The sequence below is a fragment of the Salvia hispanica genome, chromosome 2 (genome assembly GCF_029641045.1).
Source record: "Salvia hispanica isolate PSC_SH4W2 chromosome 2, Shi_PSC_v1, whole genome shotgun sequence".
In the NCBI taxonomy this organism is placed as follows: Eukaryota; Viridiplantae; Streptophyta; class Magnoliopsida; order Lamiales; family Lamiaceae; genus Salvia; species Salvia hispanica.
Window position 1 is genome coordinate 62,050,992 of NC_142693.1, and position 24,241 is coordinate 62,075,232.

The 24,241-nt window shown below is 36.9% G+C and overlaps 3 protein-coding genes across 6 annotated transcripts; 2 read left to right on the forward strand and 1 right to left on the reverse strand.

Moving 5' to 3' along the window:
* Positions 1-1,750: 1,750 nt before the first annotated feature.
* LOC125200955 (auxin-responsive protein IAA8-like) lies at positions 1,751-5,515 on the forward strand. Of its 3 annotated transcripts, none has more exons than XM_048098805.2 (7): positions 1,751-1,908; positions 2,538-2,995; positions 3,067-3,233; positions 3,409-3,635; positions 3,727-3,868; positions 4,608-4,669; positions 5,185-5,515. In XM_048098805.2, exons 2-7 carry the CDS (start codon positions 2,612-2,614, stop codon positions 5,220-5,222), a joined length of 1,020 nt encoding a protein of 339 aa, XP_047954762.1. In that variant the 5' UTR covers positions 1,751-1,908; positions 2,538-2,611; the 3' UTR covers positions 5,223-5,515. The 3 variants fall into 3 exon arrangements, with proteins under 3 accessions (XP_047954762.1, XP_047954764.1, XP_047954763.1); XM_048098807.2 differs by having other exon boundaries at positions 2,573-2,995; XM_048098806.2 differs by having other exon boundaries at positions 1,753-1,908; positions 2,545-2,995.
* A 4,790-nt stretch (positions 5,516-10,305) lies between these two features.
* On the forward strand, positions 10,306-12,521 carry LOC125201421 (uncharacterized). The gene is made up of 2 exons (XM_048099516.2): positions 10,306-11,076; positions 11,355-12,521. Exons 1-2 carry the CDS (start codon positions 10,448-10,450, stop codon positions 12,097-12,099), a joined length of 1,374 nt encoding a protein of 457 aa, XP_047955473.1. The 5' UTR covers positions 10,306-10,447; the 3' UTR covers positions 12,100-12,521.
* Positions 12,522-16,626: 4,105 nt separating this feature from the next.
* Positions 16,627-20,091, reverse strand: LOC148932859 (uncharacterized). Of its 2 annotated transcripts, XM_089065925.1 has the most exons (6): positions 19,369-20,090; positions 19,224-19,274; positions 17,957-19,150; positions 17,819-17,884; positions 16,859-17,728; positions 16,627-16,767 (listed from the first exon to the last, which is right to left on the reverse strand). In XM_089065925.1, exons 1-5 carry the CDS (start codon positions 20,005-20,007, stop codon positions 16,883-16,885), a joined length of 2,796 nt encoding a protein of 931 aa, XP_088922051.1. In that variant the 5' UTR covers positions 20,008-20,090; the 3' UTR covers positions 16,627-16,767; positions 16,859-16,882. The 2 variants fall into 2 exon arrangements, with proteins under 2 accessions (XP_088922051.1, XP_088922052.1); XM_089065926.1 differs by lacking the exon at positions 17,819-17,884 and having other exon boundaries at positions 19,369-20,091.
* Positions 20,092-24,241: the final 4,150 nt, after the last annotated feature.

Sequence of the window (24,241 nt, forward strand, 5' to 3'; positions counted from 1 at the left end):
ATTTCAAGTTAGAATTAATTTAATTTGGTACATGTAACGTTACGCTTTAAAATGATTGTTCCTTTAATAATCAAAAGTCGCAAATGCAATAAAAACATTTAATGTTTTTAGCAAAAGTGGCAGCCATTATTATTTCACCTGAAGAAAAAAATCTCACTCTTCAGTCTTCTTCAACAAGTTTATATCATTTTATATATGCTCTTATAAAAACAACTCATTCGATGAATAAAAGTTAAAAGAAATCGTAATCATCGCTCTCATTTTAGTCACATGTTATTATGTTAACCTTTATATATTTATTTTATAGTAGTAGTATATTATAATATCTAAGGTACATCATTATTTTGTACAAACTATATCAATTTTAATGTGCCAAAATTAAATTGATGTAGTATAGAACAAAACAAATTTATAGAGTCATAGATATAGTAAGAATGATCTTTATTGACGATATTCACATAAATATGTAACATATTATTCCTGGTCATTAAAAATTATTTTGTTCGAACTAAGTAGTTCAATTCTAATACCATAGTAACCATACGCGATAATTTCTTTTAAAAAAAACAATTTCCCAATAATAAAGCCAGAGATTAAGGACATTAAAATAATTTCTAGAAATAAAAATAATATAATTGGGTTTTGGTATTTTTTTGTAGTGGGTTACAGCATTTGACAGCATTTTTGTGGGCTCCATTACAAATCATATTTTGCTAATTATCATATTATACAGTAGATTATACTAATCATTTGAAAGAATATCATATGCTATTTTATGTAGAGTTATCATATGCTTTTTAAAATGGGGGAGTCATCATTTTGATAATTATGTTTGTATGGTACAAATATGATGACGGGCTTTGAATAAATTTGTTTTAACATTTTAATAATGTTGAGTAGTTATATCGTATTAGTTGTATTTTGGTAGTTATATTTGTTTTTATCAGTCTTTATATGATACATATGTCATTAAGCTGCGTGAATGATAAAATCTTTATTTGAACTAAAAAATTGGGTAGTCCTAACTCCTAAATTATAGTATGAATGTTGTGGTGTAATTTTTCAAGTTATTCGAGACGTTTTATTTTAGCGCCAGATTTAAGAAAAGTGCATAGTTATTTAATTGAAAAGAGAAGGAATTAGATAAACAAATAAGAGAGATTTAAAAAGTCTAGGAAATATTCATGATATCGTTAAAGTTCAAGGGCCATTTATATGGAATAACAAACATGAAAATTTAGATGCGATTAACGATTAACGTAGTTCACTCTTTTTTTATCATTTGAATATAATTGAATCATTTCACTTATAATAAATATCAATATATTTAAATATGGTTTATTTTAATTTGTCAATTATTTTAACTTTTCTTCAGTTATCTACTTTCACTAACATGCTTTTTCATATCTTCTTTAGTTTATTAAATATCATTTTCTTAAATTTTAATTCATATCTTCTTTAGTTATCATTTTCTTAAATTTTAAAGACTACAATGGCACAAAGAAAAACGTCTTAAATTAAAATGAGACAAGACAGATTGAATATATAAAAGCCAAACAGGCATTTCACTTTTGTCACACATTTTTTCTCCACATTATCTAAATATGCATGGAATCAAAACGAGACTTTATATAACTAATATTACGATTAAATTAAGTTATGCAATTATGAAATGTAGTTATTATTATTATGATGTTAAAGTTTGTCTTTTCCATATAATTTTACATTTCCCTCAATTCCACTTTTTTTTTCGAAATACACATGTTAATTTATTAAGCAAAGAGTCTAATTCTGTCTCCCACACCAAAATCAACTTTTCTCTCTCTATCAACCATGGAAGAACCTTAGTTTTTCTCCCAATTTCTTCAGCAAATCTCAACTTCCAGCCTCTCTTCCGCTAATTTTCTGGTAAATTTCTTCTTTCGAAGCGACTGAGTACACGAGCTGCTTGAATTTTGGGGGTTTTATCATCTGCTAGCTATGAAACTATGTTACTACCTACTGCACCACTATTTCTGGAGAAATTTTCTGGATTTTGTGTTATAGCGTGTTGCTAAATATGCTAATTTCCCCAATTTCGTGTCTATGTTGTGATTTTTTTTATTTATTTTTGCGGTTAGTTCATTTCCGTGGAATCAGCTCTTAAATATATTTGAATCGTTTAATTGTGAAACTAGTAGTAAATGTAATTGTTAACAGTTGATAAGATAGCCTCTGCGAGCTTTCGTTTTTCGATTTTTAGAAAGTGTTCTGTTTCCTGCTTAATCTATGTTATGCATGAGGGTGTTGGCATGACTGTGGAGCTAAACTTTTCTGCTACGGTCTCATAAACTGAAATTGTAGGATTAGACTGTGAAATTACTTTCATTTTAAGTAAATCCGAGCTTAGGTTATGCCAGGGTGGGATTTTGAGGTTTTGTGTTGCCTAATTGCAGTGTCCAATTTGAGCTTGAATGAATCTAATTCTGATAAAGGCTTGCATTTAGTTTGGTTGCTGGATCTGTGTGATACCTACCTAAACAATTTTGTTCTACAAGTTTTCAGATTTTCTTAAGAAGTTTGGTTTTCGTAGCTTTACTGAGTTAAGAACTGGACTGTAACCTAAATCTTGATGTCTGCACCTCTTCTCGGTGTTGGTGGGGACGAGTACCAAAGCAACATTACCCTGCTGGCTTCTCCAACCTCCTTAGAAAGTGTGTGTCAAAATGGATCAGAACTCAAGGAGCGTAACTACATGGGGATATCTGACTGTTCATCTGTTGATAGCTCGGCAATATCCAGCACCTCGGACTACAGTTGCCGTGGTCTGAACTTAAAGGCCACAGAACTAAGGCTTGGGCCCCCGGGAACCCTGTCTCTGGGGAGGGGTTCAGAGGGTTGTCCTGAGAGTTCCACAGCAGTAGATGAGAAGCTGCTGTTTCCTCTTCATCCCTTGAAGGCACTGGTTACAGGCAATAAACGAGTGTTTTCTGATGCTATGAATGGAACCTCGCAGGTAAATGGTGAAGCGTGATTACCCTTTTTTTTTTCCTGATTAGTGTTGTAAATCTGAAACATGTCATGTAGGGGAAACATGTCCTCGCTTCGGAAGTTGATACTATGTTCTCTCCTAGACCTTCCTCGAACCCAAGTATCAAAGCTTCGAATGAAGTCTCTGCAGCCCAACCAACTAAGGTGAAAGAAGCAGTTTACAAAGCTGCTACAAATAACGATGCTAGTACCCCTGCTACCAAGTAAGTCTTAATTATAAGCAATGTCTGGCTCGTCTCTAATGGCATTCAGTGTCAAGTCACAGCTATTCACTAGATGCCTAACAGATGTTAGGAAAAGTACTGGATAATTTGGCTTTAAGATGGTGAATTTTGTGATTTCATTTTCGCGATCTTATACTCACTCGTCTCATGCCAGGGCACAAGTTGTTGGGTGGCCACCTGTCAGACAATTCAGAAAGAATACTCTGGCAACTACCTCAAAGAACAATGAAGAGGTAGATGGTAAGACACCAAGTGGCGCATCCTTTGTGAAAGTGAGTATGGATGGTGCTCCATACCTAAGGAAGGTCGACCTCAGAACTTACTCTGCCTACCAGGGACTCTCATCTGCTCTGGAGAAGATGTTCAGCTGCTTTACGATAGGTGAGTTATGTTGCTGCATGGGTCGATTCTTTACTAGTTAAAGATTTAAGTTCTTTCTAGAAGCAAAAGTCACTGCCATTGCATGATGCAGGCCAGTATGGTTCCCATGGTGCTCCTGGGGCGGAGATAATGAGTGAGAGCAAAATGAAGGACTTGCTAAACGGATCTGAATATGTTCTAACCTACGAGGATAAAGATGGCGATTGGATGCTTGTTGGTGATGTTCCATGGGAGTAAGATCCATTGGCCTTGTTTCTATTCGTTTAATTGGCATTGATCTGCTAGTTTTATTAATACTTATATACTGATGATTTTAATTTGATAGTTCTGAACATTATCTTATTACCTTTCATCAATTGCACAAGATGCATATTTGAAGTAGGTTAGCTATTTTGAATGAATTTCTGAAGTTTGCACTATAATGTTTTTAGTGCTTCTACTCATTGCGTGCCATAGATTGATACAAAATTGATAAAAATTGCAATGTTGACGTCATTTAAAGACTAAATAAAAGTTGTGGTCTTAAACTACCATTAGCACTTCAGTTTAGTGCAATTGCCATAGAACATACCTCAGAAAGTAGGTTTGTAATGCATTTTCCTTTCCGTTTAATTTCTTATTGGAGCACTACAGAGTTCAAGTACTGAGTTTTCCTACAACCTCGGTCAGGTAAGTTCAGCTAAGTAAGATTAGCTGAACATCGTTGATAGTTTTTCCATCAGGGGAATGAACGTTGCTGTGGTGAACTTAATGAACTTAGGGAGTCATACCATGGATACTGTTCTTGATCATTGATTGGAGAAGCCTAAAATATGATCTGGTTGTTAGATTGTCTAGTCCTAAGATACTGTTCTGGTTATTTTTTGCCTTAAGTTTCACGCTTTCCCTATTAATGACATGAAATATGTTTCGAAAGATACTACCATCTTTTAGTAATTTGTGTAATATGGCATCACTCTGCTTTGCTTACAGGATGTTTATTGACACATGTAAGAGGCTGAGGATCATGAAGAGTTCAGATGCAATTGGGCTAGGTGAGTTCACTTCTTGTTCATAGTTTGATAGAATCTTGCTCTGTTCAACTTTTCTCATTTTCATGGATGTTTTCAAGATCAATTAGTCATCAATCAGAAATCATATTGTACTTCTAGATATTCATGCCAATTAATGTGTATAATTATGCAAATCGGTAGCGGATGGTCCCTTGTGATTAAATTTTAAATATCCGTCAGTGTCTTAGACGAATTATTTTTAAATATCTGATATATGTCCAAATTGTCTGTCAGAAATTTTCTGAGAAATTCACTTTGGGGGTGTCTTTATGTTGTATAGTTTGATCTGGTAGTTAGTTCGTTTTTATAGGACACATTCGGTTTACTCATATGCTGGTTTACTCATTTGCGTATGATTGATCATAAATAGTGTTGATTATCGAAGAAAACATAACCTCAGTAAGAACCAAGTAATGTAATTGAACAAGTAGAAGCATTTTACAGTAGCTCCTCACTTAAACATGATGTTTCTATGACATTGACAAACTTATGTGCAGCTCCGAGGGCCGTCCAAAAATATCAAGGCAAGAAATGATGCTTGTCGTGCAATGATCTGTCTGGTCCGGCAGTATGTGATGATATTCGACAAGTTTGTAACTCGTTGTAGGGTTCTTGTCAATGCACGGTGAGCCATATATATTGTTAGTTTTTGGACAGCGGATTGCCAGCAGGTGCTTTATTTCGTTGTTATATTGCTTTGCTACAAAATTTAATGTGATGTGATACTTTAATTATTGTGTGGTGTAGAATGTAGATGTTTCTTGTGTAAACTGCATCTCTTTACGAACTTAATTATGTGTCCAATTCAAAGACTGTTGGTGTTTGTTAGCCAAATGCTTTTGGGAGTTTGGATCGGCTAGTGTAGTTCAAGACTAACTTATCCCGAGATACCCGATATTGAATTGATCCCTAAGATTCGAAAGCTAAGACTAGTCCTACGTGACGTGACCTTGTTCCGAGATTAACCGTCACACTTTTTCAATTCAATCGAAAATACTAATAAGATTAAAATTTGACTGATATGTATTCTCTCTATTAAGTAAATTGGCTATAAATATTTCAAATTCCGAATGGTGTAGTTTTGTACTTTGAACTTGTGTATATTATGGTTAGTTATTGATGGAATTGAATTTTTTGAGCTGACGTGAGGTTTCAACCAATTGTACAAGAGCTAAAGTTTTATTAATAGAAAATTAATTAGGGAAACGGACTTGAAAGCCCACTAAATGCCATTTAATTTCAATATAACTCACTTAAGAAACAAAGCAATCTATTACTAATACTAGTGATTAGACAATAGAAAAATGATTTTTTGACATTAATATAGTTTAGAGTTTGGACCCATCACACATGTGAGCTAAGGTTCAATTAATCACGATTGTTTCCACATCAGTTGTACACTTGTACTAGCCATGACATGACTTCTTCATTTCATACCATTCTTATCCACGGCAAACACACTTCGATCTCTACCAAACTCCATGTCAATTTTCAAACCCAATTCCAGTCCGCCAAAAATCTTAGAACATCCACATTAACGTGGACATCCCACTAGCCTAGCACAATGACTAACCAAAAGCACCTCCTGCCACGTCATTAGGACTAATCATTGCACTTTGGACAAATATTGCACAATAATAGCTTAGCACCATAGCGGACGAACGAAATGAAATGAAATGAAGTGCAACGAGCCATATATATAGAGTTGAAATTAATAAATAAATAAATAAATAAAAATTGCGCTCGTCCGTTGCGTCAGCACAATAGCGGACGAACGGACGACTAACGCCCTCTCACCGCATATGAAAAATGAAACGTTTTCTAAAATGAAAATAACTTTATCTCTACTTTTTCACCACTCTTATTTTTCTCTCTTTATTAACTCGCAAAACACAACTGCATAAAATTACGTGGCGATTATCAAATGTTACATACTCCGTATTTAATAGAACGGAGGGAGTACGATACAACATATCGTATCTGACTCAGCCCCAATAATGAGCATATATATGAAAGAGAATTTCAACAATCGAATAAGATATAAAAACAAGTGGAAATGGAATATGAAATTTTTCAGAAAAATATAGTGAACTTATATTTGAAAATTGTATTACTACTACTATGAAATGTAAGACATTGAACAAGAAAGTTCAAAATTGATAAGTTCTGACTGCACAGCACGTTGAGGGTCCAGCAGAAGAGGCTCCACGTGTCAGCCATTCCATTCCACCCAAATCTTTTGAACGGCAGTAGTTCAACTGAAAATTTTGATACTCCCTCCGTCCCAGAGTATTAGACTCGCTTCTTTTGGGCACAGGATTTTAGGAGGTGATATTTAAATAGTTAAAGTGGAGAGAGTAAAGTATGAGAGAGGGAAAAAGTAGGGGAGAGAAGAGAGAAAAAAGTAGGTAGAGAATAAAATAAGATAGATGTTTTTTGCTAAAAAAGGAAATGAGTCTAATATGTTGGGACATCCCAAAAAGGAAAGTTGGTCTAATACTCTGGGACGGAGGGAGTATTCAATTTCAAACAGCATCCAAAGCCATGCCATATTTCCAATTTTCCAACAACTTTGCCCCTTACTAGTACTAATATTTTAATTCACCACTCAAAACTAATTAAGGGAAATTGACCATTAATTAGTCTTGACTTTTGTCCTTAAATCTAACTTGCTAGCTCATGCCCAAGAATGTAGTAATTCTCTCTAAATCCTATTTTTTTTTACTCCCTCCGTCCCAAGGAAGATGACTCCTTTCTTGGGCGGCACGCGATTTTATGCAAATTTATTTTGTGTTTTGAGAGGAGAGAGTAAAGTAAGAGAGAGTGAATAAAGTAGAGATAAAGGTGTTTCCATTTTAAGTAAGGGTAAACTGCCTCTAAAATCATGAACTTTCACAAAAGTTTGGTTTTTCCCGTTAACTTTAAATGTTGCATAAAAAATCATGAACTTTACTCTCGTGTGCCGATTTCCCGAGTCGGGTATTCCGGCTAAGCAGTGTGATGATGTTGGCATTTATGCTGACATGGACGATGATTTGGATGCTTAGTGTGTTCATTTTCATTCTACTCTTCTTCCACCTCATTTACCCAAACCTTAAATTTTTTTTTTAAAAAAAAGAAAGATCTCCTTTCTCACTCCAGCGCCACCACCACCACCTCCGGCGCCACCGCCGGCAGCCGCTCCAGCGCACCACCTGCTCCTCCTCTTCTTCTCTTTCTTTCCCTCCTTTCTCTCTCTTTCCCCCTCCTTATCTCTCCCACTCTCAGCCTCTTCGCGCCGCCGCTGTGGGAGTGGCGGCGCTCCGTCGCTCCTCTCGCTGCTCCGCCCCCATCATCACCATCCACCGCCGACCGCCCCAATTCATCTCCCTAGCGGCGGCGGCGACGCTCCGTCGTCCTCTGCCCTCGCTGCTCCGCCCCCATCATCACCATCCCCCGCCGATCGCCCCAATTCATCTCCCTTGCGGCGGCGCTCCGTCGCCCTCCGTCCCTTCCCCTCGCTGCTTCGCCCCCATCATCACCATCCACCGCCAACCGCCCCAATTCATCTCCCCCATCCAATTCACGTCCCAATTAATCTCCACCTACTGTCCCTTCTCTCTCCCTTTGTTTCTCATCTCCAAATTTTCAATTTTTTTTCTCAACAAACACAAAACGACGTCGTTTTGTCTCCCGGCTGCCTAGTCACACTTCCGGCTGCCACATAAGATGAGTTTATGCCGGAAAATTTCAGGGTCGGGTCATTCAGGAAATTTGCACAACCCGGCAAAGTTCGTGATTTTTTATGTAACTTTTAAAGTTCACGGGAAATTCCAGACTTTTGTGAAAGTTCATGATTTTAGAGGCAGTTTACCTTTTAAGTAATGGGTCATCTTAGCTGGGACAAACTAAAAAGGAAAGTGAGTCATCTTCAATGGGACGGAGAGAGTACATAATTATATCTTAACAAGGTAATTATTGATTTTTTATAATTTTCAACAGATATGGCATTAAGTTCTTATTATGTTATCATATTTCCATTATACAATAACCTCGTTATACATTATACACACCAACCTATTTCATTACAATATTATATGACGCCTTAATTATAGGTATTTCCATATATATAATTTGACAGATTTTTTTGGTAGTAGACAAATTCAGCCATGTAATGCAATACATTTAATAACATAATGCAAATCGTATTGTTAAAATCTGAGAGCCATCTAATTGAAGATCCCTTAAACCATATTAATGATGTGGTATTACTATAAGTGAAGAAAAAACACTAGCATTTCACCATTAACAATTTCTTATTAGAACAACTTCAAGGGAAGAAGGTAAATGAAAATAGTATATCATGTTTATACATTCTCAAAAAAATGTAATATACCTTTCCAAAAATCAATAAACTCCAAAAATAAAAAGTATATAGAAAGGTATATTATTTAAAAAAAATAAAATAATAGTACAAAAGCATTATAAAAACATAAATTGTAATACCTTCTTCCTTGGAGATTGTTTATGAAAAAAAAGATAAATATGGTGGTTATATGATTTTACCTCTCCATCAATGGAAAGGTAAAGATACCTCTTCAAAATGAGAAAAGATATAATACCTTCTCAAATACCTCTTTCATGAAGAAAAGATAAATATGATAATTATATTAGTTTATCTCTCCATTTACCTCTTAACTCGTAGACCTCCTAATTCAATCACTTCATATTTATGTTTTTCCCAAAATTTCAAAAAGTGATAAGACTTAAGAGCATCCGTAGCGGTGCTCTTAGCACCGTCCGTCCGTCCGTGCCGCTGAGCACCCGTCGTCCGTCCGCCGCTGCAGCTCGTCCGTCCGTGCCAGCGGCACGAACATGCTCTTAGCTAAGAGCACGTCCGTGCCGCTGAGCACCCATACGTGGCAACGTCTGATTGGCCAACGGCTAATTCGATTTTTTATTTTTATTTTTATAAAATTTGAAATTTATTTAAAAAAATGTTTTTAAATAAAAAAAAAAAAATTTCCACTTCCCAAAAAATTATATTCGTTTTCTACCCACTTTTAATTTATTTTTCAATTTTTTTCTCCAAAATTCACATTTTCATCTATAAATACCTCCACTTCAATACAAAAAAAATCACATTCTCTCATTTTTTTTATCATCATCTACATTCTCTCATCTTTTTTCTCATATTCTCATCTTTGTAGGATTTTAATTATGTATTTTTTTATTTTCTAGGATTTTAATTATGTATTTTTATTTTTAAAGATTTTAATTATGTAATTTTTATTTTTTAGGATTTTAATTATGTAATTTTTATTTTTGAATATATTTTTATAATGTAGAAATGTTTTTAATAATTGGAGTATTTAAATTGAATAATGGAATGGTGGAACCTTTGAGCTTGTCCTTAGCTAAGAGCACAACACCCATATTGTGCTCTTAGCTAAGGACAAGAGTAAAAGTGGGTCCGGACCCACTTCCGTGCTCTTAGCTAAGAGATGGAATTTCAGCTCTAATAAATGACAAAACGTGACAAGGGCAAAACCGTCAAATAAGCGGATAAGGGGCAGATTCGTAATTTCAGGGCCCGTCAACTTCTCTCCCACTGTCAAAAATTGATGAAATCAAGGCTGTCAACAGCTGTCATCCATACCTCCAATCCCACGGCGATGAAGAAGACACCTACAAACTCCTCTTCCTCCTCTGCCGCCATTGCCCTTGCTCCTCCTCCTTGAGAATCAACTAATTCCACGCACATTCGCATTAGCTGGATCCATGGATCCCTGCCCTTTCGTCAGACTGACGGTGGGGCATTTGGCGCTCAAGTTCCCCGTCGCTGCCAAGCCTGCTCGCGCCGCCGTCCACCCTTCCTCCTCGCCGTGTTTCTGCAAAATCAAGCTCAAAAACCTCCCCGTCCAGACCGCAGTCGTCTCCTACATTCCGCCGGAGAACGGCACCTTCCCCGACGCCGCCTCTCAGGCTCCGGCGGCCACATTCCACCTCACGAAAACAGATCTCGACAGGCTTACCGGCAAATCCTCTCTCTTCTCCACCTCGAAGAATCCGCAGCTCAAAATCTCGGTCTACTCTGGCCGCGGCGGCGCCACGTGCGGACTCAGCTCCGGGAGGTTGCTGGGGACAATCTCCGTGCCGCTGGATTTGGTAGCGGCGGAATCCAGGGCGGCGGTTTTCCACAACGGATGGATTAGTATGGGGAAGGAGACGAAGAAGGCTGCGCAGTTTCACCTCGACGTCCGGGCCGAGCCCGATCCGAGATTCGTGTTCCAGTTCGACGGATCTCCCGAATGCAGCCCGCAGGTTTTCCAAATTCGCGGCAGTACTCGGCAGCCGGTTTTCACCTGCAAGTTCAGTTTACGCGCAGCTGACCGGAATCAACGCTGCAGGTGAATAATTTGCTCCCGTATTTCATACGAATTGAAGTTTCTCTGACCTAATTATCGAAATTTTATGATTGAATTGAATAATTTCAAATCTAGGGTTATGAAAAAGTTGTTTCTGATATCTCTCTATTCAAATAGTCTAGAAAGTATTTCTGCCTTTGCCTGTAGAAAATCCCCCAATTCACGCATTCATCTCCAGAAATCCCTAATACGATATGTAATTGATGATTTAGAATGAATGTATGGTTAAATTAACAGTAGATTATGGCGTTGATTGATAGGTCATTGCCATTGGAGGCTAGTTGTAGTGGTGCAAGAGGTTGGTTGAGCTCGTTCGGAAGTGAAAGAGAAAGGCCTGGTAAAGAAAGAAAAGGATGGTCCATCACCGTCCACGATCTCTCCGGCTCACCGGTTGCAGTCGCCTCGATGGTGACCCCTTTCGTCGCATCCCCCGGCTCAGACCGCGTGAGCCGCTCCAACCCCGGCTGCTGGCTCATCCTACGCCCCGGGGACGGGACGCTAAAGCCGTGGGGCCGCCTCGAGGCGTGGCGCGAGCGCGGCTCCGCCGACGGGCTCGGCTACCGGTTCGAGCTGATTCCCGACTCGGCCTCCTCCGGCATCGTCCTAGCCGAGTCCAACCTCAGCTGCAGCAAGGGCGGGAAATTCGTGATAGATTTGAACGGAAATGGAAACAGTTCCAGCGCCTCGACGCCGAAAAGCACCGCGACGTCGCCCGGCTGCAGCCCTCGGAGCAGCGGCGACTTCGGCTACGGGCTGTGGCCGTACTGTATGTACCGAGGGTTTGTGATGTCGGCCACCGTGGAAGGGGAGGGGGGAAGCGGAAAGAAGGCGGGGGCGCCTCCGCTGGTGGAGGTGGGGGTGCAGCAAGTGAGCTGCACGGAGGATGCGGCGGCGTTTGTGGCGCTGTCGGCGGCGTTGGACTTGAGCATGGAGGCTTGCAGGCTTTTCTCTCAGAAGCTGGGGAAGGAGCTGTGCCCTCCGCCGCCGCAAGATATGTTGTTTTGACTGGTAATGGTGGAATTTGTTTAGGACTAACCAAGAAGATTAGGAGAAATGTATAGAAAGGGGAGGTAAGGAAAGGAAGGCCCGCTGTGTTTTTTGTTTAGTGTGAGGCTTTTTTTAACCATTCTTGTTGGTGTTGTTTCTTCAAATTTGTATGATAACTCATCATACAGTGTTTTGTTAGTTTTAGTTAAGTTAGGTTTATGGTATTCATCTTTGATGAATCTTGATTGTAGATTTTCAGTTGGTGTGGGTATATTTGGCTATGAGTTTTTGGTAGATGAGTTTATGGGTCTGTATTGTGAAAAACAGTTGAGTTGGTTTTACACTTTTACTCAACTTGGGATTTGCAAGATTTCAATTCCATGGAAATCAGGCAACTTTGTATTTTTGCAAGTTTTTATAAAGTTGGTGTATTCTTGTTAGTTGGAGAGATGTCAATAGTTTAGAATAATTTTAAATGTCATGGGAAGACACATGCGTTTTGTGACAGTAGTAGTCTTGAGCTTTGGATTCCTTTTTATTTTCTCGGATTAATATTAAATTCCATAATATATGATGCTGATTCTAGTCTAAGAGACAAAAAGAACACATGTCCGAATGGTAACAATATTAGGCAAATTATATTGCAAGTGGAGTGGAATGCCCTTTTTATAAGGTATAGTGTTTTGAAAGTGAAAAATGGTGGGTCATGAATAATAAATTTGCAAATATCTGGAATTTTTTTATTAGGTAGAGTGTGTGGAAAGTGAAAAATGGTGGGTCATGCATAATAAATTTGTAAATGTATGGAGAAAATGTGAATAAAAAATTGGTCTCAAACGAGTGTATGTTAGTAATTTAATTGAATACTCCAAACAAAAATTTATGAGAGCAAATCTGAAATCTTACAATAGGATTAAATAAGGGATCGTATTAGTATCCAATGATGGATTGGCGTGCATAATTTTTTAAACTAAGGCTTGTTTAACTATTCAAATAATGAATCAGACATTTAGACAATGTTAATTCCAAATGGAAGATAGCTGTAATGCTTTAAACAATGAATTGGGTGGGAGTTGAATTTTTAAATCCATAGTTATCAGTCAACTATCATATTGTCCTTGTTTAATTGAATCATTTACAAAATTTAATTAAATTGTTTTTCTTTGTCTGATGCAAAGTGACATTTATATTGAACTTGTTGTTAATTACACCATTTGTAGGACCGGAGGAAATTAAATGGTTCCCAAATAGAATTCTTGTATATATTGATAAGTCCATAGTGTCACTGATACGAGCGCTGGATAAATATACCGAAAAAACGGTATAACGATCGTATCGTATTGAAAAATATTAAAAAATATCGAATTTTCGGTATACCGAAACTTTCGGTATGATATAATACCATATCGAAAGTTTTCGGTATGATAACAATATGAATTTTCTTATACCGCGGTATACCGTTTTATATCGAATATACGATATATATCGATATTATCGATATACCGAAATATATCGAAAATCAATACGTATCAAATTATCGATACATATCGTTTATACCGTTTATACCGATGATGATGATGATGATGATGATGATGATGATAATAATATAATTTATTTTTTTAAGATTAAAAGTTTAAATCATAAATATATCCATATAACTTAATTATATATTTTTTGATTATGAAGATGTGGACAATGTTTATTTTATTATGTTAAAATTATATTAATTTTGGTTTTATTTTTCGGTTTTGAAATTATATTTTTTGGTATACAGGTATTCGAAATGGTATAAAATTTCGGTATATCGTACGAAATATCGATATACTGTTCAGAACGGTATACCGAAGTTCGGTACGATATACCGAAATTTTGAAACGGTAACGGTATAGTTTTTTTCCATACCGAAATTTCGGTATACCGAAAAACGGTATACCGAAACTTTCGAAACAATAACGATATGAAATTCTTTCATATCGATATTTTCGGTATGATAACGAAACAAAATTTTTGATACGATATATCGTATTGACCCAGCCCTAACTGATACTGACAAGTATAATGTGTAGCCTATTCCAATGTTATACTGTATGTTAATAAATCTACCGAACCGAAAATATTCTTTGCACTAATTTATCGTAGGAAAATTTTCCTGAAATTGTCCTTGTGTATTTTTTTTTTATTTTCTCTAAATATTTTGTAAACCTAAGCTTTTATAATCGTAAACTTTTGCCGGCTATTTTTTCCATAAAATTTCGTTCCTTTATGGGCCAGACAGAGTACAACAACTCCGTGTCTTTTTAGCATTGGGCTTTATTAAGCCCAATAGATTTCTTTTTTTTCTTTTTAAAATCATAGTGGTATAAGTAAATTTAATACTACTAGGAGTACAAAAATGTTTAGAACATTTTATTTAATCTTTCGAAGCATATAAAAATTTTTATATTTGAAAGTTTATGCATGATTTGAGAGAGCAATATCTTGTTTCTGTCTTGGGAAAATGAGTTGTGGAAAAGACATTGAACCAAACGTGCTTTGTTTGTAAATTTCTTGCGATGATTATTTATTTGTATGAAAGAATAGTGATACGTATAGAAATCAAATGTTTAAACTGGAAATCTTGTACACGATTAAAAATTTGGAAGAAATTATAATTAGAGAGGACTATGTTGTTTGTAAAGTTTCCTGCATTAATATATCCTCGACAAATTTTATGATAAATAATTTAGTAGTATTATTTAATAAGGTAATACTAATAGAGTTTCTCTAAGGGGTAATTAAATAAAGTTTCCTTAGATTAATGAGCAGAAAATCAGATACAGTAAGGAGCTGATTTGTGCAGAGATTCATGTACAAAATAAAAAAAAGAACAGCAACAACATCAAAACATTCGATGTTCCTGAATAAAAGAGTACATAATGAGTTAAGTCATTGTGTAAACAGATGCCAATATCCTACTTGCATTGTAAAATGAACAAATTGGACTTAGAATACATGAATGTGCCTGTGATGTTTGTGTCCACCCAGAAAAATAAGACTGGAATATCAACAGTTTTCCATCTAACAATGCTGAAACCTCAAAGATAATCATAGATACCTTATTTGTTACTAAATGTTATAAGAAGCTCTGTATGAGATTAATAGGAGTTCCATAAAAATGAAAGACGAGTTGACAACAGCCAAAACTGCATATCCTAGTTGCATACGAACCATCATGCCTCTGGTTTTGCCAATTTAAACGAATCCAAGAATGTTTCTTGTAGTGTAATGTGATAGTCATGTTCCGTATTTCCATTTCTATTTTCATATAGACAAAGGCAACAGGAAAGCAATGGCATGGCCTCTAAACAAGAGTGATGACAAAGATGCCAACAGTTGTCAGATTTACAATAGCCATTGTGTGGTAAATCAGATACTCCGACAGGAAATGGCCGAATGCATAGGTGAAGGATACAAATGTGGCAAAATACAGAGGCTTGTCATCGAGGTTGAACGCACAGAGATAGAAAAGAGTGCAAATCAGCAATGTCCAAACTCCAAACGTGCGCCCATGAACTTCAGCCACTACAATGCCATAGAAAAGATAGTGATGGAAACACGAATCAACACGAAACAATTTAGTAGCTCATGAATCTCCTCAGAGGATCTATTCTACAGTCTACTACTCGACCAGATCTTGAATTAAACTGTCTCCCTCTGTTGAATTTCAGTATATAAATTGCTATCAACTCTAAAGAAATAGGAAACCACAAAAACCAGATATTGCTTTCTCAAATTTTAAATAAACTTTAAAAGCAAAAATGAAAAAAACCTTTGTATATCAATACATATAGTCAAGTGTAGATCCACTATGCTAAACTCTAAATCAGATATAGCCAACAGCATATAATTCCAAGTGCAATCCTCAGCTAAAACTCGAAAACAAAATACTGATAAAACAGAGTCCCAATTCTCCATCATTGTATTTTACACAGATTAATCACAACAAAATTGCTACAAAAAATCATGAAATTGCGATCTAGAAATAACACGATCCCTTTAATTATGAACAATGCAGCATGTATAGCATACGAGGAAGAACATTTATTTGAAGATTAGAAACTGACACACATATGTATAAAGATAATCGTTAATGAACTAATTCAAGATCTGTTCCTATGAAGAGAAAGATACAAACAAAGTTTTGCAGAGCAGAATGTGTAAGCCAAATCAGTCCAGAAACTTATATTGAAAGAAAAAAGTGGAGCTAGCATTGTCATCGAACCAACAGTTGGATGACTGTCTTGCCTTTTGTCGTTCGAGTCTTTGGACAGAGTTGCAAATCAACATCTCTGGTTATTAAAATCTCATCTCCATCTTCATCCATGTATTTCAACTTGAAACTACTCATCTCCAGATTTAGACTCTTCGCCACTTCTTCACTAAGCTTTGCCAACCCTAATAATGATAGAGACAACTCAAATTTTATTAAATCTTCTTTATACATCACCTTTACAATCACCTTTCCTGTGTTTATTTGTGTCACATTATCCAATGGACGAAAGTTGTCGGTTGACGGCAACATGTCTTGCTCTAAATCTGCTGCACTTTCTTCTTCAGAAAGGGATGGATTTTTCTTGTGCTGTATCCTATTTGGCCACCTCTGAATGCCATGTTCCCTGCAAGCGCGCTTTACTGTTGACCTTCCAACTGCAAGAACAAGTTAATACTCATTCATGTAATTAGATAATAAACATCTAGTTTCATAAAAACTGAACCATAGTTTATACTATACACTCACCACCAAGCTCTTTTGCAACATCTTTTAGCTTCTTCCCAAAATGTGATTCGAGAACCTCACCACTAAGATTGAGGGAGGATTTTCTCTTCTCTCTTTCTCGTGTACTGAAATGTGAATAACCAACAACCCTTTCTTCTGCATGTTGTTCTTCTTCATTGCATTCTCCTGCGTGTTGTTCTTTTTCGGTATGATGATACTCATTCGGTTGTTGTACTTTAGTGGATGACACCCCTTTTGATTGTACTGCACACTTTTAAATATGACTGGATACCCATATACAGGCTCTAATTCAGAGGAATCAAGTTTGTTTGCATCAGAAAATTCAATAACTTCAACCACCAGTTCTTCTCCTAGTTGCTTTCCACATGCCAACTTAAATGATATTAATTCATGCTCAATTATTGGCAATAGAAGGCTCAAGAAGGACCCAACATACATATGTGTTGCAGGACCTTGGTGGAGAAAGAACTCCATAACATAAACAAGGTTACCGGTATCTGAATTTTGCAAACAAATTGCAAAACAAATATCACGTCGACCAAGCATGTCATAGTGTGACGTGGGCTGGTCAACTATGCTAAACTCACTTATATTTGGACAAAAACATGATTTGTTTTCAGATGCCAATACCATCCCAATCATCCCTTTTCTGGTTTGAACATGAATTCGATGAACTAAATCTGTAGCCATAGTTTTTATGAAATAATTAGTATACAATGTCACCTCCACGCAACTCCTATTACTATTACCAGTACTACCACAATCTCCCGTAGGGACCCAAACATTTGTCATATGGAGTTGGGGAATGACGTTGATTATGTCAATGACATTCCAGATTTCTCTCAAAGCTTTTTCCGCGCCATTGAAAATCTGATTCAAATAAAACAAATTAACTTGAATAAAGACATGCGTACAAACATGTTAGTGATAGAATTACAAAGCAATTATATTAAAGCATACATTGACAGGTTCATTTGCTAAGAATCCTGGGTGGTAGTCTATGTGAGTCGAGCATAGTTTTGTTGCCTGCATTGACAGGTACATTGTTTTCACAATGATTTTAGAAAATAACAAGTCAAAAATGGCAAGAGAATGTACCTCCATTAGTTTTCCGATGATTGGAAGGTCGGAATAATCAAATCCTAGCAACTCTAGCACACCCACAATCTTGTGATTTCCTATACCTTCATTCTCAAATACAGGTAAAGCCAAGTATCCTCGATTGCAACAAAGCATAGCAAAGTTTCTTATTGGAAATTCTTCTCTAGTGTAATAGAAGAGGTCAGGGCTAATTTCAGGATGTTTGAATCTGAAGACACGTCCAGGGGGTCCGAGTTCATCTTGTTTGGCTTCATCGTCAACAAAATAGTAAGTTTCCATACATTGTTTCCTAAAGGAAGCTACACCCTTTGCAAGATAGCCAACAGCATAAGGTTGATCTGAAGTATTCAAGCAACACCTATCATTCTCCATTTTGGGAACCCAAAATTGGACTATCCAATTATTGTGTTTCCAACATTCTGTTGCTATTTTCTCCATTAAACCTTCCATCTTCTCCTTGACCAACGACGAGTTACTTCCAACATGTTCTTCGCATAAGCTTTGTTCACCTGGCAAGGAAAAAACCCAACCTTTGTCTGTACTCGCGGAGGAAGGTTTTAGGCAACATGAGTCTACCGTCTTCAAGTATGTTGTCATGTCTAGCTCCAAAAGGTTTTGCTTGTAAGACTTGATCAAACTGAAACTATCAATTGACTCGCTTTCAATTGCATTAGGCCTTACATATTCCTCTAGAAGTGATTTTCCAGATACAAACATTACACTCACACTCTGGAGATTCATCTCCAGTAGCCTTAACAACAAGTGTAGAGAATGATCACTGCGTGTATACTTTGGTCTAAGAAAAATTTGAATGACGTAGCACAAGTTATTGTCATTGCTCTGATGAGAAACTGCAATACAATGGGACATCCTAGCCCGTTGGACATAGTGGGCCGTCGAATTTTCGGATATAGTGAGACCACATAAAGATGAATGGCAACTCTGAAGATCTATATGAAACTTGTGAAATTCACAAGCTTCAAGATAGGCATGCATATCATCATCAATATCATACCACGAATTGAATACCTTAGTTTCAGAATCTATGAAGGATACCATCTCCATGCAGCATAAGTTGGTGATGTTAACACATTGCTTATTACAAGGAATCCAAACTTGTGCCAGATATATTCGCGGGAGTGTCGCCATAGCCAATTCAAGTACCTCTGATATTTCACTTCCAGGATGCCTCTGCTAATATTAAGGTTACGAAATGAGAAACTACTGAAATAGTTCATTTTTAATCGAACACTAGTATGTTTACCATTTCTTTTGTAATAGCAATGGATTTGTGATTGGATCTCAACCCTGCGAACTGATGTATGCCCGTTTAGTTTGAGTAATGAATTAACATGTTATAAATGACGATAAAGCGCAACTCAGTTGGCAAATCTTATAATTAAAGGTACCTGCAGTGCTCCATCCAGCAGAGATAGTAAATCATTCATCGTATAAAAAGAATCACATCCTTGAAAGATCTCCAACACACCATAGAATTGAAATGTGTGGGAATCAAATAGAGGCAGTGCCATGTAAGCTCTGAAACCGCAGCTAGCAGCTTCATCCCGCATCGGAAATTCATGGGTGGAGTATAGTCTCAGATCGGGTGTGGATTCGGGTAGCATGTTCCGGTACACCCGTCCCACGCCTCCAAGCTGCTGCTCGTCATCTCCTCCGGCAACATACTGCTGATCGATACATAGCTTCCTGAGCTTACATAATCCCTTGCTGAGAGTTTTAACATAAAAAGGTTGGTGTGAACAAGAGAGATGGTGATGGCTCCCTTCCACTTTCACGACTCTCCAAAATTGCATCAAACAATGGAAGAACTCCAGCCAATTTCTTGGAAATGCAATGGATCTGAGCAGAGACATGATTTTGAGTTGGCTTAATGGTTTCTCATACAAAACCCATCCTCCTGCTAATTCCTCATGTATCAAAGCCTCTTCACCCAAATTCTGCTTGAAATCTGTTATTGAAGAATACAAGTCAGTCCATCCGTCTCCTCCGCTTAAGATTGAAAACACATCTATGCGTTCATCATCCATCTCAAACGCAATGATTGAGGGAAAGTGTTTTGCTGCGATTAATTCTACCAAGGAAGCTGACTTTGACTTTGACTTTGCAACATCAATAATTCAGACTATAAAGGTATTGATGAACCAATAAAATAACGATTGTATTATTTGTTGTTAACAATACTTTTATTTACAAATTATTTTTTTGTCTCATTTTTTCAGTTTATATGCCACATATGCATTATCTCATCCTGCTCCTATTAAATACTCCCTCCCATCCCACTTTAACAGTCTCGGTTTTCCATTTTAGTTTGTTCCACTTTAAAAGTCTCAGTTAGAATATTTCATAAATGGTAATAGGCCCGACACTCTACTAACCTCATTTCACTCACATTATATATATAAGTGAAACTTATATTTTACTACTATCTTTTTTTAATTATTGTTCTTTATATTTCTTAAAATTCGTGTTAAATTCAAATGAGACGCCTAAAGTGAGATGCATGGAGTAGTATTCCCTCCTTTCTATGATATTTGCACTTTTTTTTAGATCGTAAATTAAAGATTGGATAATTAGTGTAATTAAGTTAGGTGTAATAAAAAAAATACTTAATTAACTTTAATATATTAATTAAATACTTTAATTCTTACTGCAGGTAGTTTGAGACATGCCGAGAAAAAAAAAGTGCAAATAGCATAGAACACGGAAATATTCCTCCATTGTAGTATTAACTATTAGCGAGAACTACAAATTTAGTTGAAAAGTTATGTAATAATACCAAACACGATTTCCAATATTCTTTAAAATTATTCTCAGACGGGTTTAGCATTTACTGTAATATTACTGTAAGTCATTTTCTACTAGTATTTCTTTGACTTTTTTCGAACTAATGGACATTTTTGTATATATATAATTAAAAGAACTACAAATTTAGTCTTTGAATTATCCAATAATATAAAAAAAAACGGATTAGATAAAAGTTGCAAAAGTATAAAAATGTCTCATCGATAAAAAAAAAAAATACCAAAAAAATAAATAGATCATGAAATAGTTGAAAAGTCCTTTTACCAACATTATATGAAAGTGGCATTATAGTTCTATATATTTAGAGCATCCCCAACCGTGCTTTTAGCTAAGAGCACGGAGGTGGGCCCGGACCCACTTTTATTCCTTGTCCTTAGCTAAGAGCACAACACCCACATCTGTGCTCTTAGCTAAGGACAAGCTCAAGGGTCCCACCATTCTATTATTCAATTTAAATACTCCAATTATTAAAAAAAATTCTACATTATAAAAATACATTATAAAATAAAAATTACATAATTAAAATCCTAAAAAATACAAATTACATAATTAAAATACTAAAAATAAAAATACATAATTAAAATAAAAAATACATAATTAAAATCCTACAAATTAAAAATTACAAACGTGGAAGACTATTCCTCCAACCCCAATTGCCTCTTGAGACCCCGGATCAATTGCTCATGTGTTGCAAGTTGTTCCGGAGTCATATGAGACGTATCGGTCATATGGAGTTGACTCAAGATGGCCCACAACGAGTTGGTCGGGGGTGGAGGAGGCACAAAGGGAGCGGGGGCGGCGGCGGATGGAGTCGGGGCGCGGCGGCGGGAACCGCTCGGGCCAGCGTCGGGGCTACCCAAGTTAGTTCCGGCAAGCTGGGTAGCCACATCATCGGAGGAGGATAGAGCTACCGACCTCGACCGTTTGCTGGAGGAGCTGGAGGAGGATGCTGCTATGCCGCCCCTATACTTCGGATGTTGGCGCCCCTCCTGCCAACAATCGAGGTACTTGAACGGTTTGTACTCCTCCCGTTGGTATGCCGCCAAGGCGGCAGTGATGATGTCGAGCTCGTTCGTGCCGCTCCCCGCCGACCGCTCTTCCTGGAGGTAAATCCCCTGGAACTTCCCGATTGTCTCGTTGCATCTGTAGATGCAATTGCGAACCATACTATCATTGCGATATATGGTTCCCTCCGGCCGGGTTTCATTGTAGAGGCGAGTGATGCGCCACCAATAAGTTTTCCCGGTTTGGTTTGTGCCGACGTCCGGATCTTCGGAGACTGCCAAATAGGCTTTGAACATCGCTATCATCTCAGCCGGAGTGTACGGGGTGCGGGTGCCACGAACAGGAGGAGTAGGACCAGAAGTAGGAGTAGGAGTAGAGCTGTTGCTCCCTCCCGATCCGGGTTCGGGTGTCCACCCGAACCCGGGGGCGTTTAGGTCGTGCAGCGGGTAAGGACGGTAACCACCCGGAGCTTGCGAACCTTGGGTTTGAGGAGGGGCCGTAAATTGGGTTTCCGGACTATATCCGGCCTCGGAGTCGAACCAATCGTGGTTCCAACCGCGATTGCCGGAGGGGTGATCGCCGGAGCCGGACATTGTGTAGTGTGGTGGGAATTTAGATGATAGAGTAGGAGGAAAAAAGATGAGAGAATGTAGATGATGATAGTATAGATAATAGATGAGAATGTGATTTTTTTTTGTGTTGAAGTGGGGGTATTTATAGATGAAAATGTGAATTTTGGGGAAAAAAAATTGAAAAATAAATTAAAAGTGGGTAGAAAACGGATATATTTTTTTGGGAAGTGGGAAAATATTTTTTTTTATTTAAAAACATTTTTTAAAATAAATTTCGAATTTTTTTTAAAAAAAAAATAAAAAAAACGAAATTGCCAACGGCTATGCCGTTGGCCAATCAGAAGCTGCCACGTAATTGTGCTCAGCGGCACGGACGTGCTCTTAGCTAAGAGCAGCGCCGTGCCGCTGGCACGGACGGACAAGCTCCAGCGGCGGACGGACGGCACCGTGCTCAGCGGCAGGGATGGACGAGCAGCGTCCTCTTGACCGCTGCGGATGCTCTTATAGTCTAATTAGGATATACTATAATTATTGTTTACTAATTACTTTTATTTTTTCAAGAATTAGTTTAGATAGAAAAAATTTAAATTGAGTAGATCCACTGTGTTTTTTGTTTAATGTGAGGCGTTTTTTTTTACCATTCTTGTTGGTGTTGTTTCTTCAAATTTGTATGATAACTCATCATACAATGTTTTGTTAGTTTTAGTTAGATTTATGATATATTCATCTTTGATGAATATTGATTGTAGATTTTCAGTTGTTGTGGGTCTATTTGGCTATGAGTTTTTCGTATGGATTTGCATTGTGAAAAACAGTTGAGTTGGTTTTACTCAACTTGGGAATTGGGATTTGCAAGATTTCAATTCGATGGAAATCAAGCAACTTTGTATTTTTGCAAGTTCTCATAAAGTTGGTATCTTTATATTGTAACGTGGTATATATCAATAATTTAAAATAAATATGCTAAAATTATGATATACTCCAGATTATAACTTTTTCCTAATTTTAAATGTCATGACTCATGCGTTTTTTGACAAAAGTACTCCACTATTCTTGAGCTTTAGATTATTTTTTTGTATTCTCCGATTAAAATTAAATTACCGATGATGATGTGAGTCTATAGAGACAAAGAACACATATCTAAATAGATATTAAGCAAATTATATTGCATGTGGAGAAGAATGCCCATTTTGTTAGGCATGGTGTGTTGAAAGTGAAAAATGGTGGGTCATGCATGATAAATTTGTAAATATCTGGAAACTTTTTTATTAGCTATGGTGTGTGGTGGAAATTGAAAAATGGTGGGTCATGCATAAAAAAAATGGTATACATCTGGAGAAAATGTGAATAAAAAATTGGTCTCAAAGTACTAATTTATCTGAATACTCCAAACAAAAATTTATGAGATTAAATCTGAAATACAATAGGATTAATAAGGGACCGTAGTATTTTCTCAAAATAAATAAATAAGGGACCGTAGTAATGTATCCTAGTATGCCAACGTGTTAGTGTTAGGTATGATGATGGATTGGCGTGCATATTTCTTTTAAACTGAGGCCTGTTTAACTATGCAAATGATGTATAATGAATTAGACAATTAGACACTATTAATTCGAAATGGAAGATAGCTGAATGCTTTAAACAATTGGGTGGGAGTTGAATTTTTAAATCCATACATATCAGTCAACTATCATATTTGTCCTTGCTTTAATTGAATAATTTACAAAATTTAATTCAATTGTTTTCTTTGTCTGATGCAAAGTGCATTCATATTGAACTTCTTGTTAAATATTAGTAGTACTACCATTTGTAGGACAGGAGGAAATTAAATGGTTCCCAAATACTCTCTCCGTCTCAATTTAATTGTCATTCTTGGAGTGGG

Bases quoted from the DNA above. Each gene is read 5' to 3' on its own strand.
- LOC125200955 (XM_048098805.2), top strand. From the start codon at position 2,612: ATGTCTGCACCTCTTCTCGGTGTTGGTGGGGACGAGTACCAAAGCAAC. The intron at 3,234-3,408 runs GTAAGTCTTAAT...GTCTCATGCCAG, and splicing joins GCTAGTACCCCTGCTACCAA to GGCACAAGTTGTTGGGTGGC. The intron at 3,869-4,607 runs GTAAGATCCATT...CTTTGCTTACAG, and splicing joins GTTGGTGATGTTCCATGGGA to GATGTTTATTGACACATGTA.
- LOC125201421 (XM_048099516.2), top strand. From the start codon at position 10,448: ATGGATCCCTGCCCTTTCGTCAGACTGACGGTGGGGCATTTGGCGCTC. The intron at 11,077-11,354 runs GTGAATAATTTG...GTTGATTGATAG, and splicing joins GACCGGAATCAACGCTGCAG to GTCATTGCCATTGGAGGCTA.
- LOC148932859 (XM_089065925.1), bottom strand. From the start codon at position 20,007: ATGGATGATGAACGCATAGATGTGTTTTCAATCTTAAGCGGAGGAGAC. The intron at 19,275-19,368 runs GTACCTTTAATT...GGCATACATCAG, and splicing joins TGCTGGATGGAGCACTGCAG to TTCGCAGGGTTGAGATCCAA. The intron at 17,729-17,818 runs GTATGCTTTAAT...TATTTGAATCAG, and splicing joins TAGCAAATGAACCTGTCAAT to ATTTTCAATGGCGCGGAAAA.